This window comes from Lynx rufus, unplaced genomic scaffold, assembly GCF_022079265.1.
Source record: "Lynx rufus isolate CCGP_SWC_20201006 ecotype Redwood Valley unplaced genomic scaffold, mLynRuf1.p SCAF_2, whole genome shotgun sequence".
In the NCBI taxonomy this organism is placed as follows: Eukaryota; Metazoa; Chordata; class Mammalia; order Carnivora; family Felidae; genus Lynx; species Lynx rufus.
Window position 1 is genome coordinate 171,339,400 of NW_025814834.1, and position 15,327 is coordinate 171,354,726.

The window sequence follows — 15,327 nt, forward strand, 5'->3', positions numbered from 1 at the left end:
TATAGTAAAAATTTTAAGGTGTGCCTGGGTGGCTCAGTCGGTTGAGAATCCGACTTTGGCTCAGGTCATGATCTCACGGTTTGTGGATTCGTGCCCCGCATCAGGCTCTGTGCTGACAGCTTGGAGCCTGGAGCCTGCTTCAGATTCTGTGTCTCCCTCTCTCTCTGCTCCCCCCCTGCTCACATGCTGTCTCTCAAAAATAAATAAAGATTAAAAAATTGAAAAAAAATTTTAATAATAACCTAAGACCCATGATTCTTTTTTGCCTCTCTTCTACTAGTTGCCTCTTCAGTTCTCTCTTATTTGGAACATTTGTAACCCGTTTGGGGCTTAAAAAACAGTAGTTTTGGGGGCGCCTGAGTGGTTCAGTCAGTTAAGTGTCTGACTTCGGCTCAGGTCACGATCTCACAGTTTGTGAGTTCGAGCCCTGCGTCAGGCTCTCTGTTGGTGGCTCGGAGCCTGGAGCCTGCTTCGGGTTCTGTGTCTCCCTCTCTCTCTGCCCCTTCCCTGTTCATGCTCTTGTCTCACTCTCTCTCAAAAATAAACATTAAAAAAAAGTTTTGTTGTGGAGAAGAGCTTGAAATTAATAACTGATTTAAAATATGGGGCTTTCCTTGTTTTCTCTTAATCTCCTTCTGTCATTAACTTGATTTATTTAAGAATTTAAGGTATAAGTAGTCATTCCGTTGACATTAACTCACCCCGTGGATGAATAGGAGGTACTTCCATTTGTTCAACTACTTCAGATATTTATTTCCTTTGTTGGTTTTCTGAACGTAGGTATATTCTTAAATCTTGAAGGTATCTATTTCATCATAGTTATCTAATGTGGAATGCAGAGCTGTTAAAACTTGAACCAATGAAAATTACTTATAGCATTTTATAATAAAACATATTAATAGAATTATTACATGTTGGTTATGGTTACTATATTGTTTTATGCATAGTGTCTAATCTTACTCATATAGTCCCATAGTCCCGTGTAGATAATACCGTTAGGTCCATTTTATGGATGAGACATTGTCCAACATTACACTACTGGCTAATAAGTGACATATTCAGTATTCAATCCCAATCTGTCAATATTAGCCGATTAGCAAACATTGCTGAACTGTTTTTTAAAACTGGGCTATACTAACACATCTCTAGTTCAGGCTATGTTAATATATCTCTGGAACTTCTACTGCATCAGTTCAGTGTTGGTGTTTTTGTTTTTGTTTGTCTGTTTACAGTTCCCTGAACTCTTGTTTGAAGAAGAAACAGAGCAGTGTGCTGACTTATGCCTCCGGCTTCTCCGACACTGTAGCAGCAGCATTAGTACAATACGGTCACATGCCAGTGCCTCACTGTACCTACTTATGAGACAGAACTTTGAAATTGGTAATGTAAGTATTTATCTCTGGATTCATAATGAAATATAACTCCTGCAATGTCTGGTAAATGTGTTTTGGGGGGAGCATGGAATTTTTTTTTTTTTGAGACTAATCTTAGACTGTGTTGATATTTCTCATTGCGTGTATATCTTAAAAATCTGAATCTCCAATTTTGCTTCCTGCACTAAAGATAAAATATAGTAGTAAAAATTAGAATATAAATGTATCTTGAGCTTTTGGAAAATTTAATTATTATCATTAAGTAAAAAGAAAATACAGATAAAGAAAATTAAAATCAAAATCAAATCAAAATCTTGATTTGATATTTTATGACTATATACCAGTCTGAAGAATTCCATGTTTTTGTTAAAGTATTTTTTTTTTGATCATATATATTCATGTGTTGTATTTTTTTGCAATTTTGAATCAAATGTTTACATCATTTTTTTTTTTACTTATGTGCGTATTTTAGGCCCAGGATTGTCCTTGGAGCACTTTTTATTGGTATCTCATTGATTCTGATATACAGTTTTCCATATTCTTGTTTTGTAGGTATTTTGTAATTTGTACTTTAAAAAAAAATTTTTTTCCTCTTTATATTTGAGAGAGAGAGAGAGAGAGAAAGAGAACGAGCGCACTAGTGGGGGAGGATCAGAGAGAGAGGGAGACACAGAATCTGAAGCAGGCTCCAGGCTCTGAGCTGTCAGCACAGAGCCCCACGCAGGGCTCAAACCCACAAACCGCGAGTTCATGACCTGAGCTGAAGTCAGATGCTTAACTGACTGAGCCACCCAGGCCCCAGTTTGTACTTTTAACTGGAAGAGTTGACAGTCCTTTTTGTTACAAAGTTTGGATATTAATTATCAGTTTTATTGCAGTGTGATTATACAACGTAGATACTATGTCTCATTTTTTGTACTGTGGACATGAAATAAATGTTAAGCATTTAAAAAGAAAGATGTTCTTTATTTCAGAGTACTGAGTTAAATATACCATATTAGTTATATTATTCTATTTTTCTATACCCTTTTTTGGTTTTGGTCCACTTGGACTGAAGGAGATGATTTATAGCCTACACATAGTTTATTTCTCTTTTATTATCTCTATTATCTATTTAGTAAACTGATACTCATAACTGTTATATCTTTTGTTACTTTTTTTTTTTTTTGCTTTAATCCTCTCTTATTGGGCTAAATATTGTCCTTTAGTTGTTTACTCAAGATAGTTCTTGGGAATAGTATTTCTCACATTCTTGATTGTTTTGTGTTTTCTATATTTAAAGGACAGCAAAGACGGTTATGAAATTTTTTGCCTAAGACTGAATTTAAAAAAAGGGTGGTGGTGGGAAAGATCAGTAAAATGTACCAGATAAAGAACACTTAATAGAAAAAAAGAAAAAAAAAGATACTTGAATGTCATCATCTTCTGGCTTTACATATTGTTGTAGAGATATCTGAAGATGACCTGATACTTTCTTCCCTTTTAAATAACTTTTCCCCTCCCAGCTGCTCTAGGGACTCTTTCTTTAGATTTAAAATTAAATACCTTTTTTAGAATGGGTCTTGGTATTGACCAATGTTTGTTAATTTTCTCAGCCACATGATGTCTGCTTTCAATTTATTTCAGAATGTTTTCTTGAATGTAAAATAGAATATTTTCTTCCAGGGTTTAGGGTTTTTCCCAAACAGACATAAATTTGTTGGATCTGTTTTGCTTTACTTTTTGTCTATCATTTTTCTTTTCTTTTTTAATACTTCTAAAATTTCCAATTATTGTGGTTCCTTTTCTCAGAATTTCTCTGTCCTGTAATCCCTTATGTGCTCTCCATGACATCCTTTCTTTCTTTTACCAATTATAAGTTTAAATGTCTTTTATCTTTTTTTTTTTTTTAAGTATTGTGAGCTCACATGTAACCTCCTATTTTATGTCCTCTATGTCTGGTTTTTGTTTTTGCCTTGAGTTTCTTATTTATTCTGCCTTTTGTTTATTTCTGCTTTCCTTCCTAAAGTTCATATGTTTTTTATTTGAGAGAGAGAGAGAGTAAACGAGCACACATGCATGCGAGCAGGCAAGAGGGGCAGGTGGAGAAAGAATCTTAAGAAGGCATGGAGCTGATACCTTGACCCTGGGATCATGACCTGAGCCAAAACCAAGAGAGACTTGGATGCTCAACCAACTTAGCCAAGCATGCAACCCCATACTTTTTTTTTTTAAGTTTATTTATTTATTTTGAGAGAGAGAGAGAAAGAGAGAGAGTGCGTGCACGTGAGGGGAGGAGGGGTCAGAGAGAGGGAGGGGGGAAGAGAGAGACTCCCAAGCAGGCTCTGCACTGGTAGAGATGCAGAGCTCGAACACAAACCATGAGATCATGACCTGAGCCAAAGTCAAGAGTCAGACCCTTAACCGACTGAGCCACCCAGGAGCCCCTAATTCAATTCTAAGACATGGCTTTGTTTTTTTACTGTTTGTAGCATATTATTCTTAGCAAAACTCTGTTTTATGTCTTGTTTTAAGGTTTTAAAATAAGATTTTAATATGTATATTTTATTACTTTCTAAAAATGTTTTATAACTATTTGGAATGGTATTTTTTTTTTTTTTACTTTTTCATTTAGCAAGTAAAAAAAGTATAAACTTTTTTCTTTTAAGCTTTTCTGTATTAAATGCTGACCTGACAATTTCTCTGTTACAGAACTTTGCTAGGGTTAAAATGCAGGTAACCATGTCACTGTCTTCCTTGGTGGGCACATCTCAAAATTTTAATGAGGAATTCTTAAGACGTTCTCTAAAGACTATATTGACGTATGCTGAAGAAGATCTGGAATTGAGGGAAACAACATTTCCTGATCAGGTCAGAAACACTGCTTTCTAGATAATTAACTGAAATAGAATTATAAATAGACAGTTTCTAAATTGTTAAATCAAATTTTGTTTTTTAAAACCTGTATTTTTCTTTCAAGCCACGTATCCTAGGCCATAGATAGTGCTAAATCTTTTTGTTTCAATAAGCCATGCTTCCTTCTTGGAAAGGTTGATATCTTTGGTATGTAAGTCTGTGAATTCATAACAAATACAACAAATAGTAGACACCGTATAAATAAATAGGAAACTTTATGATGAAATATTATTCCTACTTATTAATGAAACAGTAATTTGCCTTAAAAAGTAAAGTTTTTACAACTACGTTTTGGTAGAATCAGAAACATAGAAGAGAATATCCTTTTGTGTTTTCCTCTTGAATCCTGTATATCCCTACATTTTAGTTCTAGTTCTAGTTCTACTTGTTTCCAGATGAGAAAACTGAAAGAAAAAAAAAAAAAAAACGAAACCCAGCCAGCTCAGGAATTAGTATAAAGTTTACTACCCTTTACTCACCATACCCCAGCATGCCCGCATTCTTTAGAACTCTATCAGTATCATATTATTTGTTTTGCAATCTTCAGATATTTATCTAAAATATCTTCCAAACTAATGTGGTGACTGTGAATAAATGATAATTAAAGAATGTTTTTTATAAAATTCTCTGCTTCAGGTTCAAGATTTGGTTTTCAATCTCCATATGATTCTTTCTGATACTGTTAAAATGAAGGAACACCAGGAAGATCCTGAAATGTTGATTGATCTAATGTACAGGTATCATTTGTTTGATTCATTTATACCTCGTATAATGGGTTTAAATTAGTTAAAGTTAAAAATAGAAATACCCTACAATCCAGCAATTGCACTAATAGGTATTTACCCAAAGGATACAAAAATACTAATTAGAAGGGCTACGTGCACCCCGATGTTTATAGCAGCATTATCAACAATAGCCAAATTGTGGAAATAGCCCAAATGTCCATTGACTGATGAATGAATGAAGATGTGGCATATATACACAATGGGATATTACTCAGCCATAAAAAGAACCACAAAAAGACTCTTAACTGTAGAGAATAAACTGATAGTTACTGGAGGAAGGATGAGCAGGGGGATGGGTTAAATGGGTGATGGGCATTAAGAGGGGTACTGGTTGTGATGAGCACTGGGTGTTGTATGTAAGTGATGAATCACTAAATTCTTTACCTGAAACTAATATTACACTGTATGGTAACTAACTGGGATTTAAATAAAAAATAAATTGGTAAAACATACAGAAAACATTGGATAAAAAAATAAACATACCAGAATTACTTAAGTCATTTTCTAATGGTAGATCAGATCCCCTGTGTCACTTCTCTGGGAACTATGCATAATTGTTTAGTATATTTATTGATTATCAAAAATGAGGATTTTTAAAAATAATTGATACATATTTAGCACCTTTGGATCACGTGCCCTAGATTTCATGCAGACACCCAAGACCCATATTTTAAATGTAAAAATCAGCCCTTTAGGAAGAAAATACAGTGTATTAATGTTCTAACATTAATTTTCCTGATTTTAAATATGGTTGTGCCTATAACATGATACTTGCAGGAGCACATTTTGAGAAATTTGTAATTCCTATTTATATCTTGAAAGATGCAAGTAAAACTTTGCCATACGACCCTCTCTTTTTACAGTTTTGGAGTCTTTTAAGACACAAATAAAACAAACGTTTTACTTAAAATAAATATGATGCAATGATACTATCTTATAGATCTTTTTTCTTGACGATGAAATTTCTTTATATTCCCCTAACGAACACGTAAATTCCCATAGCTTTCCCTTACTGATACCATGTCATTTTTTAGTCCCCCTACAAAAAAACATCTATTAACCATTGCATGGGCCCACAGTTACTTCTTTAAACATACTTAAAGACACTTTCATACCATTTGAAAACTTGTCTTAATAGGTTGTGTTCAATAACGGAAACCTCTCTAGGTAAACACTAAACAAGCAGTCTAAACTCTCTTCCAGCTTGGGAAACAAATGCTAACTGAAAAGAATTTATGTTCCAATTAGAATTGCCAAGGGCTACCAGACCTCTCCAGATCTGCGATTGACGTGGTTGCAGAACATGGCTGGCAAACACTCAGAACGCAGCAATCATGCTGAAGCTGCCCAGTGCCTTGTCCACTCCGCAGCCCTTGTTGCTGAGTATTTGAGCATGCTGGAGGACCGCAAATACCTTCCTGTGGGATGTGTAACATTTCAGGTAGGAATCTGCCAGGTTTACATTAAATCGAGGTATGTCCTTCATAGTTGTAACTTTTCTCACTGCTGTTAAGATTCACTCAGCTTGTAAGGACAGCATAAAGACTGAAGGTGATGTTTCACAAGATAAATTAACAGTTCTCTGTCACTGTCATGAATACATTTTTAAAGAGTATTCTGTGTTAGTTTTCTTTTCTCATTTTTTTTTTTTAACCTCTAAATATCAGTGCTAAGTAGATTTATTCTCTTTGCCTATACTGCTAGGGGCTTCATAGCATCTATGAAATATACCCAAAATGCTGAGAATCAGAATACAGTAGAAACTCTCAATTGGCTTTTACTTAAGACATCAGATAACCCAACATTCTCCAATACCTGTATAAAATGTGCAGATACCATGGCTCAGAGATGATAGTTTGCTCCCTACGAGGGTTACATACCTCTGACCTACTAGTTGAAATCTTTGCTTACCATAAGTCAGTTATGCTTTCTTTGCTTTTTTCAAAACCCGTTAATGCCAGATCTGGGAAATTACAAAATTTAATTACATGTTATGTCCTCTGGTGAAATCTGAACGAAGAAAGAAAGTCAGTCATTGTTTCTCTGAAAACTAAGTTAAATGTTTTGCAAAGACTTGATAAAAGTGAGTCTCCACAACAGTTGCTATTGAATTAATTTTGGACCAACTACAAAAGATTGGGGAGAAATCTCCTAGAAATCTAGGATAATTTGATAACCTTTTAAGTTTCAAGTTTTTACTCTGAAGAAACCAGAACTGGAAATTTTTTTTTTTTTTTTTAGAGAGAGAGGGAGAGTATGAGCTGGGGAGAGGGGCAGAGGGAAAGAGAGGGGGAGAGAAAGAGAGAATCTTAAACAGGTTCTACACTCAGCATGGCGCCCGGAGAGCAGGGCTTGATCCCACAACCTTGAGATCAGGACTTGAACCAAAATCGAGAGTCATATGCTCAACGGACCAAGACACTCAGGCACCCCCAGAACTGGAAATATTAAATGAAGATTGCGTTATTGCTGTCTAGTCAAGAGAGATTACATGAAAATCTGATCTGGAGACCCATACACAAAGAAAAGGCCTGAGATCGACTTCAAAAAAATGTCAGATGAGTCTATCTGCTGTAAATGTTTAGGTTAAAATATTTAAGGTAGTATGTATTATTTCTTTTTTGGAAATAATGGCTGATCCCAGTCTCATTGGGTAAGAGTTTTACCTGAGTTTTTTCATTAACTCAATGTTTGTTAAGCAAGCCAAAACACCATTTCATACTTGAATTTTCCTCTTGGGGAGTTTTGACAAGATCATTGAAGTTAAAAGTAAAGACCGTTTAAGTCTCTCGAGATGTCCTGTATCATATTGCTATTTTCCTTAGCCCATGATTTTTCATATTTTTCATTGTCACAGTTTTTATTAATGGAAAAGTTACCTGACAGTAATGGTACCATTTGATTGTCATCTCCAAAATAGAGAAAGATTCTGGAAATTTGTCTTTTATCTTTGCATTGACTACCCATCCCCTTTTTAAACCGAAGCTGCTATTTATATTTCATTTTCAGTTACTTCTTCACACACATCTTTCATGCTAAGAAATTCCATATCTAAAGCCATTTCAACTTTTTCCCCCAGAATATTTCCTCTAATGTTTTAGAAGAATCTGCAGTCTCAGATGACGTGGTATCTCCAGATGAAGAAGGTATCTGCTCTGGAAAGTACTTTACTGAGACAGGACTCGTGGGATTACTGGAACAAGCAGCTGCTTCTTTCTCTATGGTAGATGACTCCTGTTCATTCTCTTTCCCCAGATACATACCTCTGGATTACTAATGACATGTGTATTCTCTCTGCCTGTGACCCTGCTCTTCCTTTATGCTAGTTTTCTCCAAGTACCTTAAGAACTGAGAACAGATCTTATCTATAGATTCATCATTGCTTACTCCTTTTTATCTTAATTGTCATATTCTCCAGTATTTTTTGTTTGCTTATTTATGAACCATCACTTAATCTACAACAGATTTTTTTGGAGTTTATAAATCTTTTAGCACCAGACATTTTCTAATACCTTAAAATTAAAAAACAGAACAAAACAAAACCTCTGGATGATTTAAGTTCCTGTTCAAGTAGACTAACACGGCTGTAGCTATAGAGCTGGTCTGTTGAATGAAAGGAAGAATCTTCTTTTTAGTATGTCAGATGTTGCCCTGGTGCTCAGGAAAATTATAGCCACTCATCTCATGGGTTGCATAGGGACCCCTATTAGGTAGATGTTAGAGTCCTGGAGCTTACTTATCAGGAACTTTATGAACTATCTCCTAGTTCCCTTGCCTGACCTAATGTCCCATGCTATGTAACCCCAGTCCTTGTCCCTCCCTATCTTTATGTGAAGAATTGAAGCAGTTTTGTTAATCAAATCATTTTTTAACATTTATTTATTATTGAGAGACAGAGAGCATGAGCATGGAGGGGCAGAGAGAGGGGGAAACACAGAATCTGAAGGAGTCTCCAGGCTCTGAGCTGTTAGCACAGAGCCTGATGTGGGGCTAGACTCAAACCACAGATTGTGACCTGAGCTGAAGTCAGACGCTTAACCGACTGAGCCACCCAGGCACCCCTTAGATGGGATGATTATTAAAGAAGGGAAAGATAGTTAGCCAAATCCCTGCTTACTTTCTTTCATTAAAAAAAATTTTTTTTAACATTTATTTGAGAGAAGAGAGAGAGGGGGAGTGCAAATGGGAAAGGGCAGAGAGAGGGAGAGAGAGAGAGAATCCCAAGCAGGCCCTGCACTGTCAGCGCAGAGCCCAGTGTGGGGCTTGACCTCACGAACTGTGAGATCATGACCTGAGCCCAAATCAAGAGTCAGATGCTTAACTGACTGAGCCACCCAGGCGCCCCAGGACTTTTCTGACATTTCTGCTGAGTATTTAGTGTCCTAGCACCACAGATAAGGAGTCTTGAAGTTCATGTTGGGGGAAGAGGGAAACTTAACGTAATATGCAATGCTGCCCTTCTTCACCATTGTACTGCTATTGGAAATTGGTTATTCTCCTGGCCTTAACCCTAGCTTGCAATGTATTGGTTAAAGGCATCAATTTAGAAGGCATACAACCAGACTTCAAATCCTGCCTCTGCGACCTTAGTAGTTAAATCACTTCAGGCACAAATTACTCAACCTATCAATGATTCATTTTTCTCATCTATTTAAATGCATCTAAGAATAGTACCTATCACGTAGGAGTGTTGTTAGGATTAAATGAGTTAATATATGTAAACTGCTTATCACAATGTCTGGCTCCAAATAAGTATTACTGTTTGCCATTATCATCCTATTCATCATTATTGATGTTTAGAATGAGTTTACATAAATATAATTATTCAGAGACTCTAAGAATGTTAGGTGATTGACCATTTTAAAATTTCCTGTCTGAAAAATAAAATTTCCTGTGTGAGGCCCTCAACTGTTCTGATTGCTCCCCTGGATCCCTGCTCCTTGAGTTTCATTTTATGTGATCTGAACTAGCATGGAAAAAATGTTTTTTTGCTATTAATGGAATATTTTAATAAATACACACTCTGTGTTTGTGTGTATGTGTGTAATTTTAATAATTCACAGTAGTGCAGTGGCCTGTATTACAGAAGTTCTTTTGTAATGGCATATAATTATGAAATTCACTGTTTTTCAGTGAATCCGTTTAATCTTAATTATAATAATTACTGGGGCATTTTAGTTACACTGTATTTATTTCACTATTATAGTTATATGATTGCATAAATTCCTGTGAACTTTTACTGGAAAATATCAGAACCGTATGTTTATTTCCTTGGGAAAATATGTTTGCTAATTTGTGTGGTAATACGAATTCAGTGGCTCTTGGAAAACATCTCTTTCTTCCTTCACTACAGCCACCAATTCATTATTAAGGACAAGAAAACAGAATAGCAGTACAAACACATTTTGTCCATCACTTTGATTATAGGCAGAGCAACCCTTGGCCAGCCACTGGCTAACTGCCCCCTAGTGGAATAAAATCTGGTAGCTTAGAACCTTCTTACATTTTGTGAAAGATAACTGATATTTTCCCATCAGATATTTCCAGTAAGATTTCCTGTGCCAATTTAATATTTTAGAAATGTAAATAATTTTAGTTTGCCAGGAGGCCACAAGTTATCTGATATCTGTGACCAGTGTGATAATTAATAATTAGATTTCTTTTATTCCACTGCTCAGAATTCTGCAATAGTTTATATGCCTGTGTAAGTACCGACACATACACACTAGTGAAGTAATTACTGGGTAGATAGCAAAATATTCAATTTAACTTAAACAGAAATTTAAACTTAACATATGTTAAATACACACACACACACACACACACACACACACCATCCATCCATCCATCCATCCATCCATCCATCCATCCGTCTGGAGGAATCAATACGTTGTGCAAAATTCTTTTATTAAGAGTTAATAAAATTAAAGTAGTGTTAATTTTATGTCCTTTTGGGAAAGTGTCATTGGTATTGCCTTAGTAGAAATATTGTGAATTCATAAATTGTAATTATTTCATATCAATGTAACAGAAAACATATAACATTATTTTTATAGGCTGGCATGTATGAAGCAGTAAACGAGGTTTACAAAGTACTTATTCCTATTCATGAAGCTAATCGGGATGCAAAGAAACTATCCACAATTCATGGTAAACTTCAAGAAGCATTCAGCAAAATTGTTCATCAGGTAATGACTGCAATTTCTAGCTTCAGTGTAAATGGAGAAAACTGTCTAAAAGCATTAGTGTTGCTTTGTACTGATGTCAAACTAGATCCAATGAAATGACCATTTTAATCAGATTATAAATGAACAATGTCAAAATGATGGTTCATGGCCAGAGCAGCCTCATTAACAAAAAATGAATTTACTTAGAGTAGATAATGATCATCCTAAATTTTCTACACAGTTTTTTTCTTCACTTTTAAAAACTAATTAGTAGTTAGCAAATTTTTTTTAAATCATGAGTTCTTTTTGTTTCACAGTATGGGTTAAAATTATAAATATGATTTTTACATGGATTTCTTTTGCTGCCAAAAATTTTTATATGTAAGGTAGTTTTTTATTAAATGATATTAAAGTCTAATAAACTAATATTGTTAATGTTTTCAACTCAACGGTAACTGTTTTTCCTAGATGTTCCATTCAATCATCCTTTAATATATTTCTAACATGAAAATAGCATTTAGTGAAAATAATGAATAAAACGGTTATCTTATGTTTATTCGATTATAATAGTATGATTTTAGTACTTGTTTATAGTTCATGGAATCCACATATTATCACCAAAATTAAAATGAGCATAAGCTTGGTTTAAAAAATGAAGTCAACTATTAGCAATTGATTAACAAAAAATGAAACTAAAATCTGGGCTCTGTTAAAATACTCTGAAATATCTTATTGAGCCTCCTCCTTCCCCATTTTTCCATTCCCTTCTCTGGGCTACCTGTGCTGTTATCTGCTACTACCATCATCTAAGAAGGAAGGGGAGTATTGATATCTACTTTTGTATTCATTACTAGTCCTGCTGTACCCTCTGTCAGCTTGACCTCTTTCTTGCCATGAACTAAGCTATTCTAGATGAATTGATAGAATCTGAAAAACGTTAATCGTCTTAAAACAGGGCTGCTACACTGTTAAGCCACTATTTTATTATCACTACTAAAACATTGAAGTTGCAGGAGATTTATTAGGATTCATAATGGTAACAGGTGGGTCTTTTTATAGTCAGTTGTACATATACTGTCAAAGGAGCCTCATCCCAGCTTCTAGAGCTGTAAAGTGCAAATTACACGGCAGGTCTGGAACACCTGGAGCTGGTAGTTTGCAAGAAATTTTCATACATTTGTATCATAAGCATCTGAGCAAAATTGTGATTTCTGTTCCAGTTTACCCTGGGTAGTTCAGCAAAGCGCAACTCCCTGTAGTTAGAGATCTAATTCAGACACATTCATGAAACAAGCAGCTGTCTCTTTTTCACCAAAATGTGTACTTTCCCTTATTAGAGTTTTTAAAAGATGAAATTCTAACTACTAGGGTTTGAACAAGCAGTTTATAAAATTATCACAGATCTCAAGTGAAAGAATATGGTGTTTAAAATATCCTGCTGTCTTCTATTCGCGGAGAAGAATTTACGATATATGGTACCTTACACTGCTGAAGTTCCTTTTGGCCTTTTTTTGTTCTTTTGAAACAGTTTTTTTTATGACTTGCCCTTTTTTACTTTTTATTATACAGAGTACTGGCTGGGAGGTAGGTAATGTTTTAGTTAGTTAAAGACACTAATAGATTGATTTGATCAGATTTCTTATGCCAATGCTTTGCCCACATGTGCTAGCTGTGGGCATTCTGTTGCTATCTGCTATCAACTGAATTCATTAACCAAAGAAATTTTGTTAAAATACTGTTAAGTTATTTTAAGCAATTTATTAAGAGGTTGCAGGCAGTGCATGGAAATTCCTATGTTACACTAATGAGATTCTTTGGTAAATGAGCCACTTTGTCATCACTTTAGTTTGTTTTTATCCTTTGAAGCATTTTCTTTCATCAACATTTACACACAGATTTCTTTTTTTAACCATACTGTTTCACCTCATTTTACAGAGGTCGATTTATGTGTTATTGCTCAGAGGTGTAACTAAAAAATACCATATTTCATCTGATCAAAGACGCCATCAATTGTAAGACATACCATTATTTTATATGCCTTTAAGAAAGAAGAAAAAAACATATTAAAGCACAACAGCCATCAGTGGAAAGATGAGTGCTAACTACAGAGATATTAAAATGTGGGCCCCAAAAAACGTGCGTCTTAGAATTGATGAAATAATGTGTTGATTTGATCTGGAGTCACTTCACCTTGAGTAGAAGCAATACTGAGGAAGGAAATTCACTTTGTCATTTAAATTTTGTTGGCAGAAGGGATAAAGAGACTGAGAGAACATGAAATTTACTTTGACCTCCTGTACTGACAGTTTGATAATTCGTGTTTAATGAAGACTACATATGCTTCCTTTTATGTAGTAGGTAGGCTTGTGAAAAGTTCTATGTGAATCAGATTTTACCTGAAAAAAAGCCAGGAAGAATTTATTGCTGTTGTTTTAAATCTTTCTGGGAAGGAAAGAATTCTATAAACTGTGCCCTACTTTATGTTGACGAGGTAAAGCAAGGTATTAATCAGGTTTATTTTAAGCTAGGTATATTTGTACAGTTGTCTGCTTTGCCTCTCACTTTGAGGTCAGATTTATGTTGGTTCAACAGCGTAGGCTTTCTCTGGTTTTGTACTACAGTCCTTATTTGGGGACCCAAATAGAAAACCTTGAGAATAAACGTTACTGCTATGTTTCTTTCATTTCTGAGTTAGTCCCCACCTTTTGCTTTTCTTCAGATGAAGCCAGTACTTGTACATCTACCTTAATTCTCCAGATTAAATGCATATGATCTTATTAATATCTAATATATAATTCCTCATTTTTTGTGGCTCAGTGAAGAGATCTAGAAAGAGACTTGCCATGGTTAATCTGTGAGTGGTACAGTTCCTTAGGGATTTCCTAACATGAAATGAAATTAGCTGAAAAGTAGGCATGAGAAAAGACACATTGAAACCTCTGAGCAGTTTATTACTAGTCTGCTTGATGCTAAATCGACCCCTGAAAGGTATAATTTTCACTGGTTATGACATTAATACCATTCTGTCATCATGTTGATTGCATGGTAAAAGTCACACAGACTTTTTTTTGTTTGTTTATATTCTTGTCACTGCCTTTCACTGGACTTTTAGCTTTGTAGCTTCTAAAATTGTTGCACGTTTGTTTTTTGCTTTTTCCCTTGTAAAACTTAAATGGATGCTTGCATTTTAAAAATGTGTTTGCTACCATTTGCTGCTTATTTGTTTTGAAATTTCCCTAATTAAAATGCTTTCTGTTTTCTCTTCTCTCTTGCCCCTGGTTGCTGACCCTACTCCCTACTTTTACTATTGTCTATTGTGGTAAGTTCCTATCTTGTGAATATTTTTCTTTTTGACTCTGGGAAAACTTCAGTGATTTCATTTTTTTCTGAAAGCTATGTTTCCTAGCTAATATCCTAGTATTCTCAAAGAACTCTAACTGGTTTAATATCCAGTAAGGATGACTTATACATTGTAGAAAGGCTCTTTGAATTGGTAACTCACTACCTGACTTATAGCCCACTACCTAGGCTTATATATTAGTGTGTTTCATTTTTCATTATGCTGTTTGATTTGGTACAAATTATTTGAGTTGGCAAAGCTTTTGAGGGATGTGTGTGTGTATGTGTGTGTGCTCGCGCGTGTGCGTGTGTCTGTGTGTAAAAGAGAACTCTAAAACTTGACACTTAACAGTTTGGTAAAGTGTTTAATCATGCAAAATAACAAATCATGAACTCTTCATAAATCATGGTGGCTGTTATCTGCTCTGGCAGTTTCAGTACCTTAATGGCTACGTAGTATTCACTTTTTCCCAAGCCCATTTATTTTTCTTAAAATAATAGGAAATAAAATGTTTTTTTTTTTTAATTTTTTTTTTAACGTTTATTTATTTTTGAGACAGAGAGAGGCAGAGCATGAACGGGGGAGGGTCAGAGAGAGAGGGAAACACAGAATCGGAAGCAGGCTCCAGGCTCTGGGCCATCATCAACCCAGAGACTGACGCGGGGCTCGAACTCACGGACCGTGAGATCGTGACCTGAGCTGAAGTCGGACGCTTAACCGACTGAGCCACCCAGGCGCCCCAATAAAATGTTTTTTAATCATTTCTT

The 15,327-nt window shown here is 35.2% G+C and overlaps 1 protein-coding gene across 1 annotated transcript in view; it reads left to right on the top strand.

The window, feature by feature from the left end:
• Positions 1-15,327, top strand: part of DOCK7 (dedicator of cytokinesis 7) — a 225,709-nt gene that overhangs the window by 185,535 nt on the left and 24,847 nt on the right. The window contains exons 36-41 of the mRNA XM_047085104.1: positions 1,233-1,385; positions 4,065-4,223; positions 4,905-5,005; positions 6,302-6,494; positions 8,133-8,276; positions 11,110-11,241. Of these exons, the coding sequence (XP_046941060.1) occupies positions 1,233-1,385; positions 4,065-4,223; positions 4,905-5,005; positions 6,302-6,494; positions 8,133-8,276; positions 11,110-11,241 (882 nt within the window). The remainder of the gene's footprint in view (positions 1-1,232; positions 1,386-4,064; positions 4,224-4,904; positions 5,006-6,301; positions 6,495-8,132; positions 8,277-11,109; positions 11,242-15,327) is intronic.